The sequence below is a fragment of the Asterias rubens genome, chromosome 12 (genome assembly GCF_902459465.1).
Source record: "Asterias rubens chromosome 12, eAstRub1.3, whole genome shotgun sequence".
NCBI lineage: Eukaryota > Metazoa > Echinodermata > Asteroidea > Forcipulatida > Asteriidae > Asterias > Asterias rubens.
Genome location: NC_047073.1, coordinates 3,386,647 through 3,413,540, shown reverse-complemented (window position 1 = coordinate 3,413,540; position 26,894 = coordinate 3,386,647). Strand labels below are relative to the sequence as shown.

Sequence of the window (26,894 nt, the reverse complement as noted above, 5' to 3'; positions counted from 1 at the left end):
ACATCGTCTTTGAATTGTAATGCAATGTCATTTATTGACATGACCTTTCCCGAGTGTCATTTATCTGTATCACACTTGGCAATGTCATTTATTTTCTACACAGCATCTTTGAACTGTAATGCAATGTCATTTATTGTCATGACCTTTCCCGAGTGTCATTTATCTGTATCACACTTGGCAATGTCATTTATTTTCTACACAGCGTCTTTGAATTGTAATGCAATGTCATTTATTGTCATGACCTTTCCTGGATGTCATTTATCTGTATCACACTTATGGTAGGTGTCATTGAACATCATGGCAATGTCATTTATTTTCATACACAACGCCTTTAAATTTTAATCCAATGTCATTTGTTGTTATGAACGTCCCTGATTGTCATTTATCCTTATCACACCAAGGTAGTTTCAATGAACACCATGGCAATGTAATTTATTTTAATTGTTAAATTGGATGTCAATGTCAGCCATTTCTAATTTGAGAGTACATGATTCACATGTGTACGATCTCTACGATCTTCTAGTTATTGCTTGTTGCATGCTTCTAAGAGTGGGAAATCATGGGGCGATTGTCATTTTCGCATGCTGGACCCACTGTCTGCATGGAACGACTTACCACTTCAAATCCGTAACATTTTTTAAGATGACACATGTTCATACTAGTTTGAAGACTAGTTTAATATGGCTTAATATGTAATTGTTCTTTGTTTGATTTCCTCTTTCTTTACTGTGTGAGGATGCACTCTCGTGCGCCATGAGCTCCTTCAATTCGTGGATTTGGCGCCCTGTAAATACTCTTTGTTGTAAAAGAAAAAAAAAAAAAAAAAAAACCTGATGGAAAAGGTTATTAGCATGAGGCCTACTTTAGACTGCACACACGGTGTGCGGCACCATAATGTAGCCCGAACCCTAAATGTTGCCTGACCTAAATGTAGCCCCAAACATGTACCTAAATGTAGCCCAGACCTAAATGTAGCCCCAAACATGTACCTAAATGGGCTACATTTAGGGCTCGGGCTACATTATGGTGCCGCACACACGGTGTGCCGTTATTCACAAAACACGGGTTATTAACTGGTGTAGCCGCCATGCGATCACTTGCATGTATGCACTAATTCATGTAATTAGAAATTTAACAGACTCTACATACTTAATGGTGCATTCATTAATTATTGACAACTTTACTCTTTTTCCAGCACTCGTTCAAGGAGAAATATTTTAGCTCAAAAACCAGCGAGAAAAAAAAAACCCGTAGTTGACCGTTCTGTTTTCTCTCTCACGGACCTGATACTTCACACGGAGGCAACGGGGACAATAACCCCAATGCCTCTTGGTCATTGCCTTGGTGCACTTTAAAGAATAAACTCCATGCCCCTTGGTCATTACCTTGGTGCCCCTTAAACAATAAACTCCATGCCCCTTGTTCATTGCCTTGCTGCCCTTAAAATAATACCGGTATGTAAGGTCAAAATATGCGAAATATTAATTTCCCAAAAGGAGAACATGTAGAAAAAAATTACTTGCCCCTGACCTCACGTTGAAAATTACGAGAAGTGTTTGATACCCTTCAAAGTTCGCTTTCTGTCGAAATCCAAAATCGTTCGATGACGTCACATTGTAAATATCATCATGGTCTGCACATTTTTTTGCAGAGAATGTTCAATTCATTTATTGTTGTTGATGATATTCAATCAACACGGCTTGTGTTTGATTGTATGTCTGGCGCAGAAACTCCCCTTGGATCCATTATTTGCTTTTTTTGTTTTGCTGTCATCAGATGACGCCATGTTTCAAATTTCGCTCTGGAAGACTATTCAAATAAATGATAGTTGAACGTGAAAGTGGTCCAGAAAGGTAATTTCACCCACTTTTCATGAGGATTCTATCTATTGGAAAATGTGAAAATTGAGTTCGGTTGCTAAAACCCAAACTATGAGCACAATGTCGTTTACATGCTGATCAATTATTGTGCATGGTTCCCCCACCCCCGACTATAAAACACAATGTGTTAAGGCCCCAATTCTCACAGTTTTTTTTATATATTTTTTTTACGCTTTTAGATATCACACAGAATATGATTACTGCCTGTGACTTTTTTTATAAGCCATACGAAATATTGTATGAGGAGAACGTCCTTGCCCTATTCATACCATTATACTAGTCTTAAATTCAATAATTCACAGTTTTAACAATGGTTTAATAACGTTGTCGTGACGTCAGTTGGCGTCAACATAATCCTGACACCAAATTAAGTGTCTTCTTGTCACGATATTCAATTCGAAATAACTAGAATAAACTACATGCAGCTTGAACAAAATACAGCTCAACAATAATTTAATTGTTTATCGGAGCTAGTCAAAATGATCTTTATTTAGATTTGAGACAAAGGCGTGAATATAGATTGAAAGTATAATATAGGGTATATCTTATGAATAATAATTTTTTTTTGCACATTAGACAGTCCAAATATTGAGCGCTTATTGAGTGTTGAAATGAAGAGGTCTGACTTGATGAAGTGTGTGTAAACGTCTTCCTTTTACACTGCAAACCAAAACTCTCGGGCCAGAAACGACTCGAATTCCTGGGTTGGATTTCACAAAGAGTTAGGACTTTAGTCTTATCTTGAGTTAGGACAAGTTACTGGTCCTAACCAAGGAGGAAGAATTTAGGACTAATTTTAAGTTAGGACGTCCTAAATTAGGACTAGCCTTAAGTTGTTAGTATATCATAAGACCAGGCCTAGGTTTGGACTAGTCTTAACTTAAAGGGTCTATGTACTTTTTGTAAGACAAAAAACACAATGTTCACAGATTTACATTAAACTTACACAGTTTGAAGATAATGATAGTAGAAAGCTTCCCTGAATAATATTACTTGCTGAGGTGCAGTGTAGTTTTTGAGAAATGAGTAAACAAATGTCATGAAAATAATTTTCGTCTCAGTGATCATGAGACAAACATTATTTTAGCATGTACAAAAACGTATTTTCATGACATTGTTTTACTCATTTCTAAAAAAAATCAGCAAAATATTCTCACTAAAGCTTTCTATTATCATTATCTTCAAACAGTGTAAGTTTGATGTAAATCTGTGGACATTGTGTTTTGTGTTACAAAAAGTACCCACATCCTTTAAGACAGCCTTCAGTTTTTAGGACACCCAGGACTAGTCGTAAATCGACCCCACTGGTCCCCTGAGGCCGTGACCAATGGAAGACTTTCTGGGACGATAGAGGGCAGCAGACTTACCGGGTAAATCCATTGTTCTCAGAATTATGCGCATGTTCAGAACTACGTAAACAATGGAAATTTACCCGGTATGTCTGCTGCCACCTAGCGTTGGAAAGTCTCCTATTAATTGTTGGGTCAGTATGAGCTGGAATTTGTGTCAAAATTACCCAGAAACTGGAAACTGACTCAGAATCTCAGCCTGAAATCCCAGTTCCCGGTCAGCCTGATCAAAAAAAAAAAGTCAGGGTCCATGGAATCCGGAATTCCGGGTCAATTTTGACCAGGAGGTATATGATGAGTGTGCGATTTCATTTGGTGTTTATAGCTATTAATGTTATTATTTCGTTAGTATGGTTGTATGAGTCATTGAACTAAAGCCAACATTTTAATTCAAGTTAATGAAATAATATTGCATAGCCCATTGTTTCCACGGATTATCGTTTCCGGTGAAAGTCGTGTGCTACGTGTCCACACAAGCATAAACACCTGAGTATTAAAATTGCTAACGTACTGCAAGTCGTTCGGTGCACGAATTCTGTTTCTTAATGCAGATAGCCCATCTGATTCACATGATTGGTCCGGTTAATGGCAGAGTGGGCAATGAGAGTTCATTCAACTCCGAACATGACCCCTATTTACCAAATGTAGTAGATGTTAGTGTCGCATCCGGGATTTTTTTTTTCAAAAACTCGTACACCAACCTCGTCCCCATGCGAGCGTTTACAAGGTTGGTCGCTCTCTCACCTTGGTATTGGATCATTTGCATATCCACACATTTTGGATACGTTTGCAAATTCATAGTCTGGCTACTTTTCGAAATTTGCATCTTCGTCATAATCTCGTTGTACGGTACCAGATTTAGTCCCATATTGTTTTGTAACAGAAAGGTAAACAACATATTTTGTATTTGTTTTATTATTTTATTTTAAATCTTGAGACATACACAATAGTTACAAGTTGTACGGTGGCTGTCACGGTTAAAACAAAAGTATAAAAACCGTCATCAAAAATTGTGTAAAACCAGAAAAGGGAGTCAATAGGACAACACCTGTGGAAAACCCACATTGCCTCTTTACTAAGCATCTCTGGCGATCCGAGCAGAGGTTCAAAATTAAGTGAACTCATACAATGTAATCCAACGTGACTCCATAATTTGTAAGCCGCCACATCGCATCTCCTGTAAAAGACTTCCATGCATAGCGATTCAGATGACTTGCACCAGGTCAATCCCCAGCCGCTCAACTGCACGGCGCAGGCTGCAATGTTTGATTGTCGTAGTGTTGACCAGACTACTGTTGCATGGTGCAAAAAAAAAAAAAAAAAAAACGCCACTAAAATTTCCAGTTCTCGTTCGTTGGAACAGAGATAGCCGAATTTCATAGAGCTGCTTAAAGCCCCAAAAGTACGCTAAAGATTACTTGGTATATCTCAACATATGCATAAAATAACAAACCTGTGAAAATTTGAGCTCAATCGGTCGTCAAAGTTGCGAGAATACCATATCATAATGTACAATTTGTGACTTGGAGCCTGCTTGTTTTTGGTTTGCAGAATATTTTTAAAGGCAGTGTACACTATTGGTAATTGTCAAAGACTAGTCTTCACAGTTGGTGTATCTCAACATATGCATAAAATACAAACCTGTGAAAATTTGAGCTCAATCGGTCGTCAAAGTTGCGAGATATTAATGAAAGAAAAAAACACCCTTGGCGCCATGGTCACACAGAGTGTGTGCTTTTAGATGCTTGATTTCGAAACCTCAAATCCTAAACTTGAGGTCTCGAAATCAAATTCGTGAAAAATACTCCTTTCTCTAAAACTAGGTCACTTCAGAGGGAGCCGTTTCTCACAGTGTTTTATACTATCAACCTCTCCCCATTACTCGTTACAAAGTAGGGTTTTATGGCAATAATTATTTTGAGTAATTTATAATAGTGTCCACTGCCTTTATATTAAGCCAATGCTTGTAGAAGCTCGTAGAAACCTACCTACAGGTTGTAACTCTGTGAGTAAATTAAATTTAGAATCATTTTCAAAACCGTCTGTTTTCCCACACAGTCTGAGCCTTGTGGAGGAATAATAGCCCATTCGTCAGGAACATTATTTAGCCGTCGGTCATTCCAATCTTGAGCAGAAATATCTGGAGGAAAAATTCAATAGAAGTAGCAGGTGTGTGGTGCTGTAATAATTAGCCTACAATTCGTATCACCTAGCACGAACCGGTGTAGTATAGCTAGATGAACCTCTAGTGTAGATGACACGGCGACTCTTTGCTGTCATCGACATCTATAATAGTGGTTTCTTGTAAGGCGCTGGTATCCGTCACCCAGTGACGCTCTCACCTCATCATTCATTATTGTCCTGCAAGATATACGTGGGGCTACGTTTGAAGTATGAAACATCCTTTTATAACGCCATGTAATGGTTTAGGCACAATATAAGGCCAATCAATTACAGAGAACACAGGGGCAAACCCCCTTCTCTTTTCGATAAGTGCATTGTGTTCTTTTGCGTGCGTTTTCACAGCACACAGGACCAACAGCTTTACGTCCCATGCGAAGGACGCAGACTCACACTCTGCTGATCAGAAACATAGCTTGAGTCTGGCGCTCTTTTATCCGCTCGGCCATGACACGCAATATTAGTCTGGAGAACGACCCTTGCGGTAATAAATATGCAACGTTTGAGTGTCATTAATGTTTATTTTTTTGATAGTTAATGAACATAGACCCATTGTTTTAATTACCAGCGGGAACAAGATGTTTAATGGTTCATGAAATGTTTAATGATTCATGAAACAGTCGTTGCCATCGGAGTACCGATCCAACCAATAGGTTTTGATTACCAAGATGAGACCGAGGTTGAATCGCATGAATCGTTTCACAGCGGGATACGATTCGATTTCATTTTAGCTCTCTCGCCTGAAATCAATACATTTCACAGGGGAAGAAGGATGAGACAAGTGGGTCTGCCTAATGATCGAGTGTCTTTTTGTGAAGCGATAAAAAAAAACTAGGGCCAACAATTTTTTGTTTTAAGTAAATGAGCTTGAAAGCAATAGGGAGACTGAGGGACACTTTTAAGTGTTTAGGAGTTATTTATTAAACCACGATCAATATATAAGTGACTTTGATTAATATCATCACAATTGAAAATGGTAATTATTAAAAGAAAATTAATACAATGTGGTGCCCTCTATAATCTTATAGCCGCTAGCATTTCGTATGTCAGTCTGCCCCTGTGATGTTGCCAGCCCTGCAGCTAATAGTGCATGAAATAAACGGGAAGCCTAAACCCGCCTGCCTATCAATAAAGAGTCGTACTCATTTCTCACATGCATGCAATCATCTAGCCAGAACATCTGACGTCACAGCACTTCGAGGCTTGTGAATCACGCCGTTAAGCCAAAGTACATAATCACCTTTGACCTTGCACCATTCCACATGGCTTTCATGGTTCTTGATATTCGCAGTTAAATCTGACGTACATGTGTAAACATAATAAAGCCGATACCTGTCCATATATCATTGCGGATAAGGACAGGGGACCAGTCTATTAACAATCAACCTTCACCCCACATGTGACTAGCATCCATGTCGATACATGTCCATAATATATCCTTGCAGATAAAGACAGGGGACCAGTCTATTAACAATCAACCTTCATCCCACATGTGACTAGCATCCACGCGATACATGTCCATAATATATCCTTGCAGATAAGGACAGGGGACCAGTCTATTAACAATTAACCTTCTTCCCCACATGCGACTAGCGTCCCTTTCCATCAAGCTCGTCACTTGGCCTTGAGCTTGAAGCTTATTCGTGTATCGAGGTAACGCTGATTGCACGTACAGTGTAACCTCAATTCATATCCGCATGTCGCATATCAAAGGTGTAAATCTATATTTGTAGCGAAGTCAGTGTTTGTGGGGGAGCCGGTGTTCATCTATTTTGGGGTGAAGCCAGTGTATATCTATTTGTGGTGAAGCCGTTGTAAATCTATTTGTGGCGAAGCCGGTGTTAATTTATTTCTGGTGAAGAAGCCGGTGTGATCTTTTTTTGGTGAATCCGGTGTTAATTTTCTTGTGGCGAAGCCGGCGTAATTTATAACTATGTAGTCAACGACGCAATGTAATTTCAATAATTAAATTTCATTAAATTTAACAACTGTGAAACAAAAAGACTTGTCTATAATGTGATGACTAGTAAAAAATGTTGACATCAAGTTCGATATGCACGAAACTTGCTCACTCAAAATCCCAAGACTTCACTGTCCGCGATACACTAAAATATGAAACATGAAATAGCTACCGGGTAGTTATTTGCGCACGTCTGAAGCCTTTCTGTACTATGGAAACGCTATGAACCGAGTTTGATAAATGTTACATGAATAATAATGCCCCAGAGTATGGAACCGTTTGCCTGACACTTTCGAAGCAAAATATAGAGGATCTAGGTGTTTACCTGTATTAGAGAAATCGACTGGAAAAGTACCAATCGATGTGAAGCCAAGGGTGCATTTTAGGGTGGAGCAAGTTAAAAACGCCCGACCATACACAATTTGTACGTTCCGTATCCTTCAGCATAATGTTGAACATTATGAGTGATTTGAGGCATTGCATGGTGAGGTATCAATGTATGTTCGGTTTTATTTAAAATGTGACCAACATTTTTGCGTCTTAATTTCATTATCTTGCCGGAATCAATATTGTGCCGTATCATGAGCTTAATTAAATTTAACTATTTGCACTACACTGTGGCCTAGTTCTCAGGCATAACATTATATGGTGGTTGCTTTAAACTATTCGTATCTGGGGCTGGATGGTATACAGAGCTGTGTATTGAGAGAGTTGCGACATGGAGGGACCAGTTTTCTTTGGTCACGTGGTTGCTGGACGCCATGTTGTCTCCAAAAGCAGCACAACTCAATGGACAGACTAGTCTGGCACCTTGTGTTCGCCCATGGTGTCCTTGGGAACAAAATGGCTCCTAATCGCAAATGTCGTAACTCTCCCGATATACCTTTCTTTTTCAACGTCACAGCCCGAGTTTTTGCCAACCCAGATTGGAAAACTATGGAAAGCCTTTTAAGGCTAAGTGCAAATCGAGATAAGATCGCTATTTTTTTGTAACAATGTAACCAAAATGGTTGATTTTGTATAAAACAAAACAACTAATTATGAGAGGTATTATTTTTAATTGAAAGTTTGCCCACAATTTTGAATTTTGTTAAAACATCTGTTTTTACGATTGAGTGTTTTACTAACATTCGGCCGACCATGCCAACCATGCCAGGCGATTTGTATCTCTGGGATGGTACGCTGTGGTACCCCCTCTATTGTCTCTTCATTTTGCGCGGGAAACTCTGGCGTTCTAATGGGAGGAGTTAGGAGGGGGTTCGCTCGGCCCCAGCGGCCAGTCTGTCCAGGACCGCTGGGATGGGCTAATCGCTTGCACAGATTCTTGTTCAGGAAGTACGTCACGTATGCAGTGCATAGAAATATGGTGCAGTGTGAGTGTGATGCATGATGGGACTGCGCATTATTCAACCTATGGCAGTGCGTGACACGTTTGCCCATCCCAGCGCCTTTGGTTAAAGCAAGGCGCTGGGGACGAGCGAAAGGAGGGGGTCTACTTCTGTGGAAGAGGAATATATTGTGTCAAAGCAATATAACCTTATCACGCTGTCCCCATTTTGGTCATGTTCCCTCTTTGCGCATGACACCAGACTATTATTTCGTCCAGCCTCAGTTTGGTTACAGGGGGTGTTGGAATGGAGTAAAATTAAGATGGCCACACAGTGATAAAGGTCTATAGTTCAAGGACGGGTTGCGCTCAACAAAATTGACATATCAGTCTACATATAATTGATTTGGCAATATAATTTCGGTAGTTTTTTGGTTCTGCACCTGGGAATGAGATATGAGTTCTTGTGGCGAACATCTTGTCTACATGGTGACAATAAGATACAGAAACACTATGAAGAAAGCGGAGACTCTTTATTTCTGGGGTGTTTTTATTATCAACACGATAAAATTAAACAAGTGGTCCAAAGGCCAAAATGTATTCAATGTGCACAAAAAGATAAAAAGGTGTATTAAAATATGACAAAGTTATATTGAGGAAACTTAGACACAAATGCTGCCTTTGTATATTTAAATTTGGGAATATATGGGGGGGGGGGCTGGAGGGAGCAGGATACCAACTTCCTCCATCATATCGGGCATGATATAACTATGCGGCCTCAACTTAAAGGGTATATGTACTTACACAGTTTGAAGATTATGATAGTAGAAAGCTTCCCTTGAAATTTTACTTACTGAGGTGCTGTAGTTTTTGATAAATGAGTAAAAGTAATAATTTTCGTCTTAGTTTTAGCATGTAAAAACGTATTAACCAGTTATGCTATGGTTTTGGTATAATATCATAACTGGTTAAGGGGATTTTACATGCTAAAATAATTTTGGTCTTATTTCTCAAAAACTACACATCCTTAGTTAATAATATTTGAAGGGAAGCTTTCCACTATCCTAATCTTCAAACCCTGTAAGTTTAAGGTAAATCTGTGGACATTTTGAAAAAGTACCCGAATCCTTTAAAAAAGAAAGAAACTGTTTTGTTATATTATCAGAGAAGGCCATAGTAAAAGTACAAACTGTGATCGGACGACCCTGGTGGGACTCGAACCCACAATCTTCAGTTCCGGAGACTGACGCCTTATCCATTAGGCCACAGGGCCAGTTGATGGTACTCCTTCTTTATTATGTTACTCGACTCAGCTAATGTACCTCTAGAACTTTTCGTAACTTAAGAAACTCTTGAAATAATTATTAAAGAACCCCACAAAAATCACGTACACGTTACATTATTGGGATTTATATTTATTTCCGGGGCACGACATTATTAAATTTTGTACAAACCTCATAGCGAATAAAAGAAGCAAAACAAAAATGAACCAATAACTTCATTCGGAGGCATGTTCGGATTTCCCTTTACAATTTGCCCTGCGGAAATAGAACAGCTAACTAACACTTGGCGCCATATTGAAAATTTTGATTTGGTCTCTACGCACACGGTCACGTCGGTTGTGTGGACGGGGAGATCTCAGATGAGCGGAGAAAATGAGCAGATTTCTGGCTCCAAGATGTCATCTTCGGAGATCATAGATAGATTTATGCGCTTACGTATAGCCTGGAGTAAGCTGTTTGCTGTTAGAGCCTTCATATCCCTCGCCAATTCGTGTAATCATCAGGTAAGATTGTCATTCAAAATAAACATACTCAAGCACATTAAACAACAAACTGACAGGGTGAAGTCGTGTTCCTGGACTCGTAGCCATTTGTATTGCGTTGACAACTAGCCCAGGGCTGCGTTGACAACCTGGTTCGATTGTAACAGGTGTACAATCTATCGTTGGATTTACACGAGGAAGAGCTGTGTTAATAATACATAGAGTGATGTTTTGTCCGGTAATGTTGATTTGTATAGGGATGTTAAATTTAAATTGCTGCAAGGTAGAGAACAATGGGGCATTTAATTAGGTCGGCTTAAACATGTAGTGTTTTAAACGTCACTCCCCATGATCTATGTGGACCATGGTTCGATTCCCGGACTGCATGGTTGGTGAATACTGTAGAGTTGTTGGAAAAGTTTCCGTATGGCGCCACCACTTTTTCATTCGAAATAAAATAATATAGTGGAAAAGTTTCCGTATGGCGCCACCACTTTTTCATTCGAAATAAAATAATATAGTATCTAATTTACCTGGTTGATATATCCTTTTTTGTAAAAATTTGTGAAAAAGTGGTGGCGCCATACGGAAAGTTTTTCGGTGTAATAATACAGAGTATTTTTGTCCTGTCTGGGATGTTAAATTTAAATTGCTGTACGGTAGAGAAATATGTGGCATTCTGGTCGGCTTATAATGTAACGTCCCTGCCTAGCACCTTCTCAGTGAGTGGACCCTGGTTCGATTCCTTGACTGCATGTGAATAAGGTGTATTAATAGTTAATACAGAGTATTGCTTTGTCATGTATTTCTGTTTTGTACAGGGATGTTAGATTTGAGTTGCTGTACGGTAGAGAACAATGTTGCATTGTGGTCGTCTGTGGTTACGTCCATGCCTTGCACCTCCTAAGTGGACCTTGGTTCGATTCCCGCACTTGTGAATAAGGTGTAGTAATACAGAGTATCATTTTGTTTTATTTTGTCTGTTTTGTACAGGGAATGTTAACTTTAAACGGCTGTACGGATGAGAACAATGTAGCATTGTGGTCGGCTTGTTTATGTGGTTACGAACATGCCTTGCACCTCCTCATTGAGTGGACCCTGGTTCGATTCCCGGACTTGTAAATAAGGTGTAATAATCTAGCGTATTATTTTGTCCTGTCTGTTTTGTACAGGAAATGTTAATTTGTATATGGCTGTACGGTAGAGAACAATGTGGTATTGTGGTCGTCTTGTATGTGGTTATACGTCCATGCCTTTATCATCTATGTGGACCTTGGTTCGATTCCCAGACCGGATTCGTGCATGTTGATTGTTTCTTGCAGTCCCTATGACTGTGCGTGGGTTTTCCTGCCCCGTCAAACATTGACGTGTTTCTTCATTGTCTTTTTTGAAAGTTGATGTGATGTTTGCATAGAGTTATTTGCTGACTAAAAACAAACCAGATTTAGAATCGGAATGTATCGATAATTGTTGGTGCATCTATCGGACAGGTCCATACTTATTGTTCAATCCGTGTTTGACGATGGTTGGAAGAAGTTGGTTAGGCTGCAATAAAACGGAATACTACTGATTATTAAATCGCAGAATAGGCAAAACCCTTAGTCTAGAAAGATAGTCGAGCGCCCCCTGTTGATCTTTAAACTTTGTTGGGACCCTCTTTTAAAGCTATAATTATAGTAGTACAACATCAGCGGGGATCATGTCTGACTATAGCTGCGCTTCAACGGATCACTCCTCAGTGATTGATTTGTTTGCATCTTGTTCTTGAAAATGTTGTAAAGATTTGTGTGTATTGATCTCTTTGGAATGATATTTTCATTGTTTTAATGTTTGGGAAATTAAATTAACCCTTGTAATGATATATTACGCTAAGGGACCACTTAAAACACTTAAAACGTCTTCTCGCTAAATGAAACAATTGTTTATTTGATTGAATCGATCATTTTGTTGCATTTCATAGGCGAGGTTGCTTTCAGATTGTTTTGGCAATTCCTTATGCTCCAAGTGTGTTAGCGCCCTCTGCAGTCTATGCCTATAATAACTGAAAGGGATTTCTCACAGTGAAAGCAATGGGTGACACACGTGGCTACGCAAAATGTGTCAAGTATTGCATGCTGATTGGGGAAAGATCCCCACCACTATATGCGCGGTCTCTCGTTGCATTTGTGTGCCCTAAACACACTGGACACTAATGGTAATATTGTCAAAGACCATAATGAAAGAGAAAACGCCCTTATCACACGAAGTTGTGTGCTTTCAGGTGTTTGGTTTCGAGACCTCAAATCTAATTCTTTCTCGAAAACTACGTTACTTCAGAGGGAGCCGTTTCTCACCATGTTTTAAACTATCAATAGCTCTCCATTACTCGTTATTAAGTACGGTTGTATGCTAACAAATATTTTGAGTAATTATCAATAGTGTCCACTGCCTTTGATGAATGTGGGTCCCACTCAAATAAAAGTGGCAACATGCCCCACTGGTTCCCTCATTACTGTTATAGACACCCATCGGATGAGAGTGGTATCATGTCTCCCTGGTACCCTCATCACTGTGTTAGACACCCATTAGATGAGACTGCTATCATGTCTCCCTGGTACCCTCATCATTGTGTTATAGACCCTCATTGGATGAGAGTGGTATCATGTATCCCTGGTACCCTCATCACTGTGTTAGACCCTCATCGAATGAGAGTGGTATCATGTCTCCCTGGTACCCTCATTACTGTTATAGGGTGCGTTCATTTAGCTTCCCTGGGTCGACCCCGGTGCGTGGCGGTTTTTTTTAGCAGGACCACCGTGGGTAATTATCTGCACACACTCGTCCTGGGGAAAAAACCGCCACACACCGGGGTCGACCCAGGGAAGCTAAACGAAGGCTACCATTGACACCCATCGGATGAGAGTGGTATCATGTCTCCCTGGTACCCTCATCACTGTGTTAGACCCCATTGGATAATTCCAGTAATAGATCGGTAATATGGTCTGATAGTGAGTGCCCAGTCCGTATAAGTTACAGATAACACTCGCCTATAGAACGTATAGTGTATCAAGTTAAAAATATACAACACTGTTTTGACTTAAAGCCATTGGACACTTTCGGTAAACAGTATTGTCCAAAGGCCCTATCTTCGTGTATCACAACATATATATAAAATAACAAACCTGTGAAAATTTAGGCTCAATCGGTCATCGGAGTCGGGAGAAAATAACGGGAAAACCCCTCCCATGTTTCCGCACGTTTCGCCGTGTCACGACATGTGTTTAAAATAAATCCGTAATTCTCGCTACCGAGAATTGATAATTGTTTTAATGTTTTCTCAAAAAGTAAAGCATTTCATAAAATAATATTTCAAGAGAAGTCTTTCACCATTACCTTCTGTAAACCCTGTAAGCTATTTGTAAATCTGTGAACTTTTTTTTATTTATTTCTGTTCCGAAAGTGTATAATGGCTTTAAAAACAGGTCTCATAAACACATAGAATCAACAACTTGAAGACGAACAGGAGACTGGGGGATAGAATGGGATTTATATCATAAATTACAATCAAACCTTGTTAACAATCAGACTGCTCGCTCATTCCAATGATTAGGGATGTTTGACGTATCCCGTTTTTTACAATGTTTATCCGTTTGCTAAATTTAAAACCACTGTAGTTATTTTTGGTTATAAATAATAGAAGTTACAAGAATACGGAGGTGTATCCGTTTCTGTGGGGATTTAAGTTACCGAAAGAAAATCTGTCTCCACTTTGATGGAAGTAGTCTAGTCAGCCTATTTGAACCATGGCATGAAATTTACCACGATGGGTTGTATCTGTTGGCCAACAACAAACACTCAGATAAAAGAGGGATGCCTACGTTAGGTAGTCACTCTTAAAAATGAATGTTAGTATTATATCAAAATTAGTATAAAGTAGTTTGAGATGCACAGTCACGTGAAGTAAATGTGCGTTATGGAAAACCACATCAGTTTTTCTCCCCAGAAAATTGAATCTGAGAAGCGTTACTGACAATAACGTCTCTCAATTATTCTTTTATTCTTTCCTTCTTTTATGAACATAACAATTTTCGAGGTGTCTCAAAAATGTCAAAAATGTTAATCAATTAGTTTTGTTGATGTCCACATGGCCTAATCCATATCTATAAAAAACAATGAACGCTTACAAGGTGTTTTTACACTATTTTTATCGAATGGGGTTAAATTATTATAGGTTTGTTATATCATGTAGGCGCCTGTGTTGGGTCACAGTGCAGATACTTGGCCCAATTTGATAGAGCTGCTAATAAATTACGCACAACAAGTAGCTAAGCACAGCGGAATTATGCTTACCAGAATAGGGTGACCAGCCAAAATACAATATAACATGTGAAATTTGCGACTGGTATCCTGCTCATTTCTGCTTACAGCAGAAAATTGTTTTCTCCCTTACCAGCTCTATGAGATTGGGCAATCTCTTTGACAATGACGTCATGTTGCTTTAAAACCATGTAATTGATGTCTTTTTGGTGAAGACTCAACGCTGAATAGGGACTTTTCGTTTTCGACGACGGATGGTTCCGCGACGGTTAAGATGACATTTGGCGTCATCTGCGCATGCGTCGGCTTTGAGGACGGTCGTCCCTCAATTTCTACGACAGTACTTGGGATGAATCTTCGTTGTGCTGAAAACGACAACGTTTAGCTGAACAACCGTCGCAGAACCATCCGTCGTCGAAAACGAAAAGTCCCTACTACCACTCTATACGGCAACCAAATCAGCCAGTTATTAGTGATATTGGTCATCCAGTGATAAGGATCTCGGAGGAGTTAGGACAGTTCGGGTTGAAGAACGATTGTCACATGATTGTCATGTGACTCTTACTCGCACCAACTCGTGCTAGACCCTTTCCGAAACTAACAATATTATGATTTTCGTCCTTCGGATGGGACGTAAAGCCGTTGGTCCCATGTGTTGTGTAACGCATGTAAAAGAACCCAGCGCACTCATCGATAAGAGAAGGGGTTCGCCCCGGTGTTCCTGGCTGTGGCTGCTTAATGCGCCGTAGCACCTTGTAAACCCTTATAAGGTGCTAACTAATTGGGTTTTCAAAATTCATCACTGCAATAACCTATCTTACTGAAAGTTTGTATATACTCAGCGCCTTGAGTACCTTGTTTGGTATTAGATACGTGCGCTATATAAGACTTCGATATTATTATGATAAAAAAAGATAACGGATATTCTAACAAGTTCAATAATTTATGAAATCTCACAGGAATATTTGGATGTCTACAAAAATATCCTAAATAATCCCAGTGGTGCATCTTACCTCGGAAATGCCGAAATAAGGTATTGTTATATAAAAAAAGAAAACTTATATTTTAATTTTAGCTACAGTTATGCTACGACATATGATATAAGAAGTATACATTAATTACGTAGATACATTTCGACTGAGTTGTCCATTGAATGGGGGTGAGCAGTGCAACGTACGTCATGCATTGTCATATAAGTACGACTCGCATTGTGTGCGTGTAATACGAAACTGCCTTTGCACCCACCGTACTAAGGCGACGTCACAATAGCCTGTACAAAGCGCAGCCGTTCCTATGTGTACCGATATAAAAACACACCTTTTGTTAGCTTTATTTGTTTAATGTTGACCGTATTTGGGCTTCAGTAACATTTTTACAAAACATTTCTAGGTGATTCTGAGTATGTTCAGTTTGATGTTCACATTGTCCGAGATGTTTCACTTCGTTATTTGTAATAATATTGAAATGCGAATTCTTTGCGTGCTCAAGTTTCACTCGTACGTGTGTGGGGTAAAAAGAAGAAACATCAACCTGAAAATGGTATAACCTTAACATTGAGGGCGGGGGTAGGGGAAGAAAAAGAGTTGCCGTTTGAATAATTTTTTTTTTATAACTTTCCTGAAGTCAACGTACAGATGGATAGTAAGATATGACTCTTTGTAAAATTTTGCCCAATTCTTGTTGTGTCTTCGAAAATCATGAATGTTTGTTGAGTAAATAATGAAGGTGTAAAAGTGCCATGGTAAATTTCCGCGTGACTTTAAGCAATCGCACAAAATCGGTTAACAGTATTGTCCAAAGGCCCACACAAAAATTTGACTCTCATAAATGGCCGACCGTGTTAGTCGACGAGGTAAAAGGAAAACCGTGCAATTTCGAGGCATGTTTGTGTGGATCATTGTATTCTACTTTTACAACATCTTTCTACCCATATGCATATTATAAAAAACGGTTACAAAAACGCTTTTCAAAGACCAACTGGTCCGATCCAAGGCAACGTGTTCTTTAATACTTTTGAAACAATAGGATTCATGGGTTTGCAGATTCGGTTGTGAACACCCACACACGTTATACTTTCGCCTTATAATGTTACTATAGACCTTTTGTGGTGTTATGTCCCGTAGTGATACGAATAGGTTGGAATTCATACTTCTTAAGGTTTTTTTTTTTTTTCTTATGACGTTTATTCATTCGTCTTGTATTGATTGGTCGCATACAGCTGCTCCACACAAGTCTCATGTGAACTCAAAAACAACCCCACTTTAAAGGGAAGGTACAGGTTTGGTAATTGTCAAAGACATGTCTTCTCACTTGGTGTATCCCATCATAACCATAAATAACAAGCCTGTAAAAATTTTGGCTCAATTGGTCATCGAAGTTGCTAGGGAATGATGAAAGAAAAACACCCTTTTGGACGGATTTGTGTGCTTTCAGATAAGAATAAACTACTTCTAACTAGAAGTCTTTTATTATTTTAGTGACAAGGGTGTTTTTCTGCAACTTCGACGACAAAATGAGTTAACTTTTTCACAGGTTAGTTAATTCATGCATCTGTTGAGATACACCGAGTGAGAAGACTAGTTCTCGACAATTACCAATAGTGTCCAGTGCCTTTAATAGATGTTTACTCTTCCTTCCGAGATGATGATGATTTTTTGGGGAATTCATACTGCCTCTATTATGGCTACCGGGTAATCTCGGTGGTAAGACATCTACTCTCAAATGGTTATGGGTTCGAATCCCACTTGAGTAATATGCCTGTGTAACCTGTTTTCACATGACATGGGAAAGAGTATGCAGTGTTTTACACACGTCGGTGTATAGGTCAAACTAAATAACATGTTTTATATGACATCTATTGTTTCACAGTCATTATGATAATGATGTTGGCATTTTGACTAAACTCTTTTGCCATAATTAAGAAAGATTTTCTGGCCAAGCAGTGTTTGTATGGGGGCGGATAGTAAGGTGACTGTGTGGGCTAAACTCCTGGGGGAACGGTGTACCCCTGGTAGCAGCTACTGCATAAAGAAACCCTGGATCGAATCCATTCTTGACCGTACTCCAGCAATTCTTTTATGTGATATTCTCTGTCATTCTATAATTTTATTTGTAATATTGATTTCAGGACAGTAGTTATTTCTTGAGTTGAATCGTTTGGTCTGTGATTTATAGTACCGTAAAAGATGAAGTTGACAATGGGTGTTTGTGTAGCTAGTGAGAGAAGCAAATACGTCAGCTTAAATATTGTTATAGGGAGTGTAGATGTGTTAAGTAATAAAAAAAAAAAAACCCAGATTATTCAACGTGATATTGATGTCAAGCTCAGGTTGAGTTTTGCCTCTTTCCCCCACCCATACCATGTTAGTTCATACTACGTATAAAAAACCCAGTACGATTCAGGGCACCAGACCTTGGACCTAGTCGGGGAGAGGGGTCTGGAAAGGGGCGGGGGGAGCACGACAAGCTACATTCAACAAGCCTGATCCCTATTTTTGTTTTCGTAAAAAAAAAAAAAGTTCAGTACAAATTATTCTTATTTTGTAAGAGATAACCAGATATCTCTATGTTATTAATATATATTTTAAATCTTAAAATATTAACACAATGATTACAAGTTTAACACAGGCTGTCAAGGTTGTTCAAAAGATAAAAACCGCCATCTTAAGATGTGTACAACCAGACCCCTACCAACGGTAAAAATAAAACAATATAATTATTAAAAGGAGATTGCACTGAAACATTTTTACACAGTCTGCGAGATGCTTTTTACTGTCAGCATCTTTAAACCGTTTAAGTTGAATGTAAATCGTTTATGGTTTTGTGCCGTACAAACAGTACCCAAGTCCTTTCAAGACAGTTTTCACAGATAATAAATAATATATACAAATGTAATATTTTTTAATAAAAAAGGTGCATAAAACACAATACAAAGTTAAGAGAGAATGATGGATGAAGACACAAAGTCTTGACTGTTAGGTAATGAGGTCAATTAAGCCTACCTGTGGATGTTTTCGTCTACAGGGAGGTGTTCCTGTAGAAGGTCCTCGATTTGCGTCAGAAGAGAACATGTCTCTCATTTTCGTTTGAAATGTCAGTGGAATGGTTTCCGGTCAGTTAAATCTCTAAAGGCATGGGACACTATTGGTAATTGTCAAAGACCAGTCTTCTCACTTGGTGAGTCTCAACATATGCATAAAATAACAAACCTGTGAAAATTAGAGCTCAATTGGTCGTCGAAGCTGCGAGATAATAATGAAAGAAAAAACAGCCTTGTGACACGAAGTTGTGCGCTTTCAGATGCTTGATTTCGAGACCTTAAATTCTAAATCTGAGGTCTCGAATTTAAATTCTGAGGTCTCGAAATCACCACCCGTCCCTCCCACCTTGCTCACATCACCCGTCCCTCCCACCTTGCTCACATCACCCGTCCCTCCCACCTTGCTCCCACCACCCGTACCCCCACCTTGCTCCCACCACCCGTACCCCCACCTTGCTCCCATCATCACCCGTCCCTCCCACCTTGCTCCCATCGCCCGTCCCTCCCACCTTGCTCCCACCGCCCGTACCTCCCACAACAACCATCTTGTTTGCCACGGCGGTCATGACCGCAACCTACATACTCTCCTTAGTCGATTCGCATCAATGCTAATCACTGTATAGTCTCACACTTCAGCGATGTGTCACTGCAGCCCACTAACCGTACAGCCCATCTACAATGAGATGTAAGCTGATACACCATCAAATACAGGTGTCTATTTGTTTATTCATGGCACCCTACAATGCCTCATCTTTAGTCTCTCTCTCATTTTCATAATTTTTGGAGAGGTTTTTGTTAACCACAAAGGATATCGCGTTGGAGTTTTCTGGGAAAACTAAGTCTTAATCACAATTGCCACTTAAAGTCAAGGTGTTGTAGTCTCGCCAAGTCAATGCATTTTAAAAGGGGGAGGTATTGTTAGTCGGTAACGCCTTTAGGGGTGATAAAGACCGTCTTTTAAGAACATTCTATGACAGTCACAAAAATCATTCATTTCTGTAACAAAATAATTGTCTCAAAAATATACATGAAAAGGTCACTGAACAAGTAAGACCCCGATGCTTACATATTAATGACGTCACTCATTAGACTAATAAGTGTCAGTAAATGACACAACATAATCGTGGAGGAAGGAAATTCCATGAACATATAAATAATATTTGTCGGGCTCTCTCTTATTGTTTGTGCAATAATAGTAAAGATCAGACAAGAATCAGAAAATAATGGAAAAATTAATAATGATTTGTAACTTGAGTAGGATTGATATCTGCAAGGAGCTTTTTATTGGTTAATCGCATCTTTTCTTGTTAAGCTTCAACGGATTCGTAACACCCTGCATGCATGCAAGGCGTGTTACTCGTACCCGTTCACATAAACCCAATTCCCCAGTTTCGTTATAATTTACGTACCAGTTCAACAAAGTATAATTTTCAAACTTCAGTCACGAACATTCAAACGCAAACTTGGTATAGCTCTTCAAAACATCAAATAGTTGATCCAACCCAAAGACTATTGTCTTACTGGAAATTGTGTTCTGGCTCACAACATTTCCTCGACCCCTTTCCAGCCACCACCAAAGCATGGCCAAGTCTCTTTCAGGTTGCATTTCCTGCTCTCTGGCTATTAACTTCCCATTACCCCCTCTACCTAAAACAGTTTAAAGTCCTTTTTGAAGACATATTTGTATGTGAAATAATGTATAACGTCCGTGTGAATTCAGTCTGTTGTTGATTCTGTATTTGATGCAACAGTCCTAGCTTGCCCTGTCACGGTAGATTTTTGTTCCTTCTTTTTTTTCCATTTTTATGAACAACAATTTGAAAAAGAAAAAAAGAAAGAAAACACATGTTTTCCGAAAACAATCGCTGTGTCAATGATAAATGGAAAGTGCTCGAGTTTTTCGAGTACAAGATCTGCAAAGAGTTACCCAATGTTTCAAAGTTGTTCATTTGGGTGTCTTTAAAACAAAAACATGACCCGGAAATAAGTTGATATAAATAAACAATTTTTCAGGTATAGGAAACCTGAGAATAACTTTGAAGTCATTAATTTCTGTTACAAACTAATTATCTCCCGCAACTATAGAATGACAGAGAATATCACATACAAGAATTGCTGGAGTACGGTCAAGAATGGATTCGATCCAGGGTTTCTTTATGCAGTAGCTGCTACCAGGGGTACACCGTTCCCCCAGGAGTTTAGCCCACACAGTCACTTAACTATCTGCCCCCATGCCATGAACGTAACTAGAAAGAAGCTGTGCAAGTTGATCCTTTTTCCTGCAGACTCTGAATGCTGACGTATTAATGACGTCACCAATTAGCCTAATGAGCTTTTATACGTAATTAATACGTCATTCGTTTCTGTAATAAATAGTAATTACATCCCGTATCTGTTTAATTGAAAATGTTTCCATGAAACGAAGGAGAAAGAAACTGTGCGAGTTGGCCTTTGTTCCTGCAACCCCCTCATTATGGTACAGTAATTAAGAGTAATTAGTGTTAAAAACAGCATTTGCAACGCAGTCAAATTGTGACGTATAATTATTGGGAAGGTTGTCAACTCTTGCTGAATCTAAAACAAAAGGTCAGAAGTTACCCGAAATTGGGTCTGGACCATACTTTGAGCCGTGTCATGGCCGTGTGCTGGTGTTTCTGATCAGCAGTTTTAATCAACAGCTCTCGATTGCTCGTTAGTAAGTTTGTTATGCTAACTTGAGTAATACCTTTAAACAAGCCCATTGCGTACGCTGTATGACTATGTCTGTAAAACCCTATGTGTGATGTGCCCCGTGTTAAACTCTGATATACTTGACCCATCGCACAGTATTTGGTTACTTCCTCTCTTGGTAATGTTTTGCGTATATTAGTCACCGGAACCTTCACAGCGTAACAAAATACCCAAACTATAATGTTCTTGCATGTATTCATGAATAGAAGGGATTATAGCAACCCATCTTTGTAGTTAAAGACACTGGACGCTATTGGTAATTGTCAAAGACCAGTCTTCTCACTTGCTGTTTCTCAACTTATGCATAAAATAACAAACCTGTGAAAATTTGAGCTTTATTGGTCGTCGGAGTTGTGAGATAACTATGAAAGAAGATAACACTCTTGCCACACGAAGTTGTGTGTTTTCAGATGCTTGATTTTGAGACCTCAAGTTCTAAATCTGAGGTCTCGAAATCAAATTTGTGTCAAATTACTTCTTTCTCGAAAACTACATCACTTCAGAGGGAGCTGTTTCTCACAATGTTTCATACTATCAACCTCTCCCCATTACTCGTAATCAAGAAAGGTTTTATGATGATAATTATTTTGAGTAATTTCCAATAGTGTCCACTTCCTTTAAAATATAAAGGTGGGTAAAGGTATTTCTATAAATACTCTCAGGGTTTCATTATATTGGCTTGTGAATTATAAACTCAAGGCTCAAGTTAATTGTAAGCCAGTATCGCTTACAGCATCGATTTTAATTTATTCCGCACCTTATATAGTAGTACGATTTGTTGGAATTGTTTGATTGTTTTAATCTTATGGAAACAAAGATACTTACTTACTTACTAGCTGCGTAGGACTGGGTGTCCCTTTGCCTCCTTTGAGAACCGTCTTCATTCATGTATATTTTTAGCTCTGCCTCATGAAGTGGAATGTTGGCATCTTCCTGGATGTGCACCTTCCAGCGCAATGGTGGGCGTCCTCGTTGGCGTGGAGTGTTAAAGTCATTGTAGAAGACCAGGTTGGGTAGCCCATAGGCTGGCATTCTGATGACATGGCCAAACCAGTTCAGGCGACGTCTGGTCACTACAAAGATATATGCACAATAAAACTATTATAAACCTGTGAAAAAGTTATTTTCAAATAATGATCCGTTTTTTGAGATTTTGCCAGAAAAACCGGAGCGGTTTATAACCACTCAGGAAGACTAATCGTTATTGGAGTTCTCAATCTGAGAAACTGTTCATGCATAATCTTATGTAAACAAATATTTGCACAATTATTTTCTGAGGACATTGGTTGGAATTTGAACCGAAGTAAAGTTCCCGCTCAAATTTACGTAACTGCATTTGATTGGTTGAATATGGAAGCCCCGCCCATGCAAGAGGACACCCATGGAAAACCCGTAAAAAGACCAACTGCCGTCGATTTCACAAAGAGTTAGAACCCGTTTTATTTATATCGAGTGAGGACGAGTAACTCGTCCTAACTTAGGATTCATTTTAAGATCTGCATGCTACAGTGCAGGGTTGGGACTCGTCCTAAGTACTAAGATTTGTCTTAAGTTAGGAAGAGTTTGGTGAAATCGACGGCTGGACAGGGTTTAGCAAGCTCACCCAACACTACAGAACTAGCCAAGGTGCCACCACAACAGTTGTGTGTGTCCAATGATTAATGTAGTTTATCTGTACGTGATTAAATGAATAAAACTAACTTGTGAAAAAAAAAATTATTTCAAAAGGTGAACGCGTTTTTGAGATTTCGCTGAAAGTCTTCTACGCCTATTCACACAGGAAGAATAATCCGTAATAGACAGTCTGATAAACGTTTCATGCAGGAACAGTTCTCATATTCATTTTTTTTTTTTACAACTTTTTTTTTTAAATGAAGTAATTGATTAAAGATTTTGCACACAAAATAAGCGGAAATATACACAAATTCAATCTGTTTTCTTGGAAGATTCGCACTTCTGTTCATCAAATTGTTCATGGAAAATAATATTCAACAGCATGAAAGCTACAAACTTCAAAACACCCTTATTCTTTGTTCATAACAGCCAAAACAAACAAACAAACAGGGCATTCACACGTAGATAGCAACCCATCCCAAAATATATTGAATTTCATGGGAAATATTTTGTCATCGCAAACAGGAGGTCGCCCCCTTATGCCGGGACAAACTTTGTCATGCACAGAATCTTCCCAGTGGACTATTGTCAGCGATAAATCGAAACTATTTTATATCGACATGACTTGTATTACATCGCTACTGTGACGTCACAACTCCATTTTATTTTGTTGCAGTGCTCGAGCAATGGCCTTTGACATAACACAAACTAAATGATTAAGTTTTTGTTATTGAGAACTAACACACTCTTAAATAATATTCTTTCTGTCACATTATGTATACAAGCTTTAAGGTACCACACGGGATAAGTAGAGCTAACAAAATACTCACAAAATAAGGACAGTTTTTCAAGTTTAAATAATGTGATCAACGATATTCATGAAATGACAAACCAGTGAAAATATTGGCTTAATCCGTTGTAAAAACTACATTACTTCAGAGGGAGTCGTTTCCCACAATGTTTTATACTATCAACAGCTCTCCAATGCTCGTTACCAAGTCAGTTTTTAAGTTAATATTTGTTTTTAGTAATAACCAAACGTGTACCTTCCCTTTTAGCGAATGACAGCGGGTACTAGCCGCATCTCTGGCATGCTAGGCAGCAACAAACATAATCATCATTAAATACTTGAATCTCCAAAAACTCGCCCTGAAGTGAATTCTAATGAGTCCACTTTATGCCAAAAATTACTCCATTAATTTCCGATCAACGAGAACATTTCAGACGAAATAATTTCACAGATTGCTTATAACCATAAAACAAGTAAGCTTTCGGATATGAAATAACACAATTAGGCCTACACCAAAGTATGACCTTATAATATTGGATTAACCGATGACAGCCAATTATCACACAACGTTTGACCTTTTTACATATTCTGATCAGTGTTTATTTCGTCAACAACTTTATGTTGAAATTAGATTAGGGCTCATTTTAATTTGGCAAGGTTTTTCTTAATGAAGTGGTTTTTTTTTTTACAATCGTCCTTGTATTTGATATCAACAATACTCACCCATCCATATTGGTGTACAGGGAGTTTTTTTCCGTTGTTTCCAGTGAAAGCATCTAATATATATTATTTTTTATTTATTTACTTATTTATTTATTTCAAGATCTGAAAGACACTGGACACTATTGGTAATCTTCAAAGACCAGTCTTCTCACTTGGTGTATCTCAACATATGCTTTAAATAATAAACGTAATGAGCATTTGAACTCAATTGGTCGTCAAAGTTACGAGATAATAATGAAAGAAGAAACACCCTTGTCACACGAAGTTGTGTGCTTTCAGATGCTTGATTTCGGGACCTCAAAATCTAATTCGGAGGTCTTGACATCAAATTCAAAATATTAGTGCAAAATTACTTCTTTCTCGAAAACCACGTTACTTCAGAGGGAGCTGTTTCTCACAATGTTTGATACGATCGGCAGCTCTCCATTGCTTTTTACCAACTACGTTTGTATGCTAACAATTATTTTGAGTTATTACCATTAGTGTCATGTGCCTTTAATACAGGATACAAATAACAGCACTATGGCTGTTGTACATACACATACACTCATAGGTTCTTTAAACTTGTAAAAAAATTCTAGAAAACCGTTAGGCTTTTTCTTTTTTTAAAGGTATTTTACAGGATTGGTAAACAAAAAACCTGACAATTAAATTAGTTTTCGTGTTTTGTGTGGTCAAACATCAGACTGTGAAAAAGTGGGCCTAACCCCTTGTATGAGTCATGTGAAAAAAAGTGAAAAAACATACACATCTTTTTTTAGCAAGTGAACACATATCTTGTTTTGGTTTTGAGGTTTTTGAGGTTTTTTTTTACAGGTTTTCAGATGCATTTTTTTCGAATATGACTTCATTTATTTCAGGTGGGATTTATTTCTGGGGAAAAAGGGTGGTTTTATTATTAACTTCCTTCACAATATAAGTAAGATTTCAGATTTAAATTAAACACAGATTTTTGTATTTTACCCATCCAGCCACCACCTGTTTGATTCTTTCTGAAATAAACATTATTCCTTTTAGTCAAAATCAGTGAAAACTGTAGGCAGGATACGGAATGACATAAAATATTGCTATGGCTTAGTACGGTTTTCTTGAAGTATGGAAATAAATGTGAGTTTTGAATCGAATTGAACTGGCAAAAATAGTATTTCTAATAAAAACCGACGTTTCGCCATACCGGAACATTTCGCCAACGCAAGCACTATGATGTAGTATTATATTAACATGAATCTTAAGTCACCTACACAAACTGATGACACTCGCTGTAGTATTGTGCGATCAGCCCCAGACTCTCTATCAATGACGATGTTGATAATGAATGGTATGGCTGCTCGCCTATATAAAGACCGCATCATCCCATTCGCTCATAAGAGCTCTACGCGTCAACCACTCACAACACCACGCTCTGAATGCTCGCAGTTCGGTATAGACCCCCAAACACAACAGTTCTCTCTATCGTCATACCATCTTCATTTGCATCATTTGCATCAGTGCGATCCAAGCTAGACCAGTCTGTGATACACGTTGGTGCATGGTGGTTCATACTGTGTGGGGTGATATCTAAAACTGCAGGTTAGTACATCATGATCACGGTTGTATTTGTGTTAGACGAATTGAACCTTTTTCGATGGGCCTTAATTTCGCCATACAGTAGATGTTGTGTGTACACTTTACCAAAAATGAGTCGGTTATTAATTATATGTTCCATGTGTGTGGATCTACTTCCATGGTAGATCTTGTTTTTTAGAGGACTGCCTTGCTTTATATTCCACTACCGCGGAGTAGATTTCCGGAATTCAGGAGACTTCTCAGTTCTGAAAAAAAAAACCACCTGAATATCGCAGTGATTTGGGGATGTTTTTCTGATCGACCGTAAATACTCTTCCAGTGGGTCTTAATATCGCGTTGTAATTGTGTCTACACTAATATTATTTTTTTTTTTTTCAATATGAGTTGGTTATTATATTTATTGCTTATTCTTATTATTTATTACTGTTGTTACTATGATTTGGGATTGTTTTGGTTTTGTAATGGTGTAACTCAGTAACTATAATCATATTATCATGTAATTGGATTTCTTTCCACGCAGTACATTACTGCGTTTCGGATTACCAAAGCCTTCAAGCTTTCTGAGGTAGACTGGCACATTTTAAAATGGAAGGTATACGTCTGGTAATCACTCTTTCTAACCATATGCATTTTATAACAAACGGTTTTCAAACGCTTTTTATAAACCAACTCGT

General features: G+C 38.5%; 1 protein-coding gene and 1 non-coding gene across 2 annotated transcripts in view; one reads left to right on the top strand and one right to left on the bottom strand.

Annotated features, from left to right (window-relative positions):
* Positions 1-9,897: 9,897 nt before the first annotated feature.
* On the bottom strand, positions 9,898-9,970 carry Trnar-ccg. The gene has a single exon. It is a non-coding gene; the product is annotated as a tRNA-Arg (tRNA).
* Positions 9,971-10,303: 333 nt separating this feature from the next.
* Positions 10,304-26,894, top strand: part of LOC117297668 (GTP-binding protein Di-Ras2-like) — a 28,260-nt gene continuing 11,669 nt past the window's right edge. Inside the window, exon 1 of the mRNA XM_033780816.1 lies at positions 10,304-10,483. Within this exon, the coding sequence (XP_033636707.1) occupies positions 10,340-10,483 (144 nt within the window). The 5' untranslated portion in view covers positions 10,304-10,339. The remainder of the gene's footprint in view (positions 10,484-26,894) is intronic.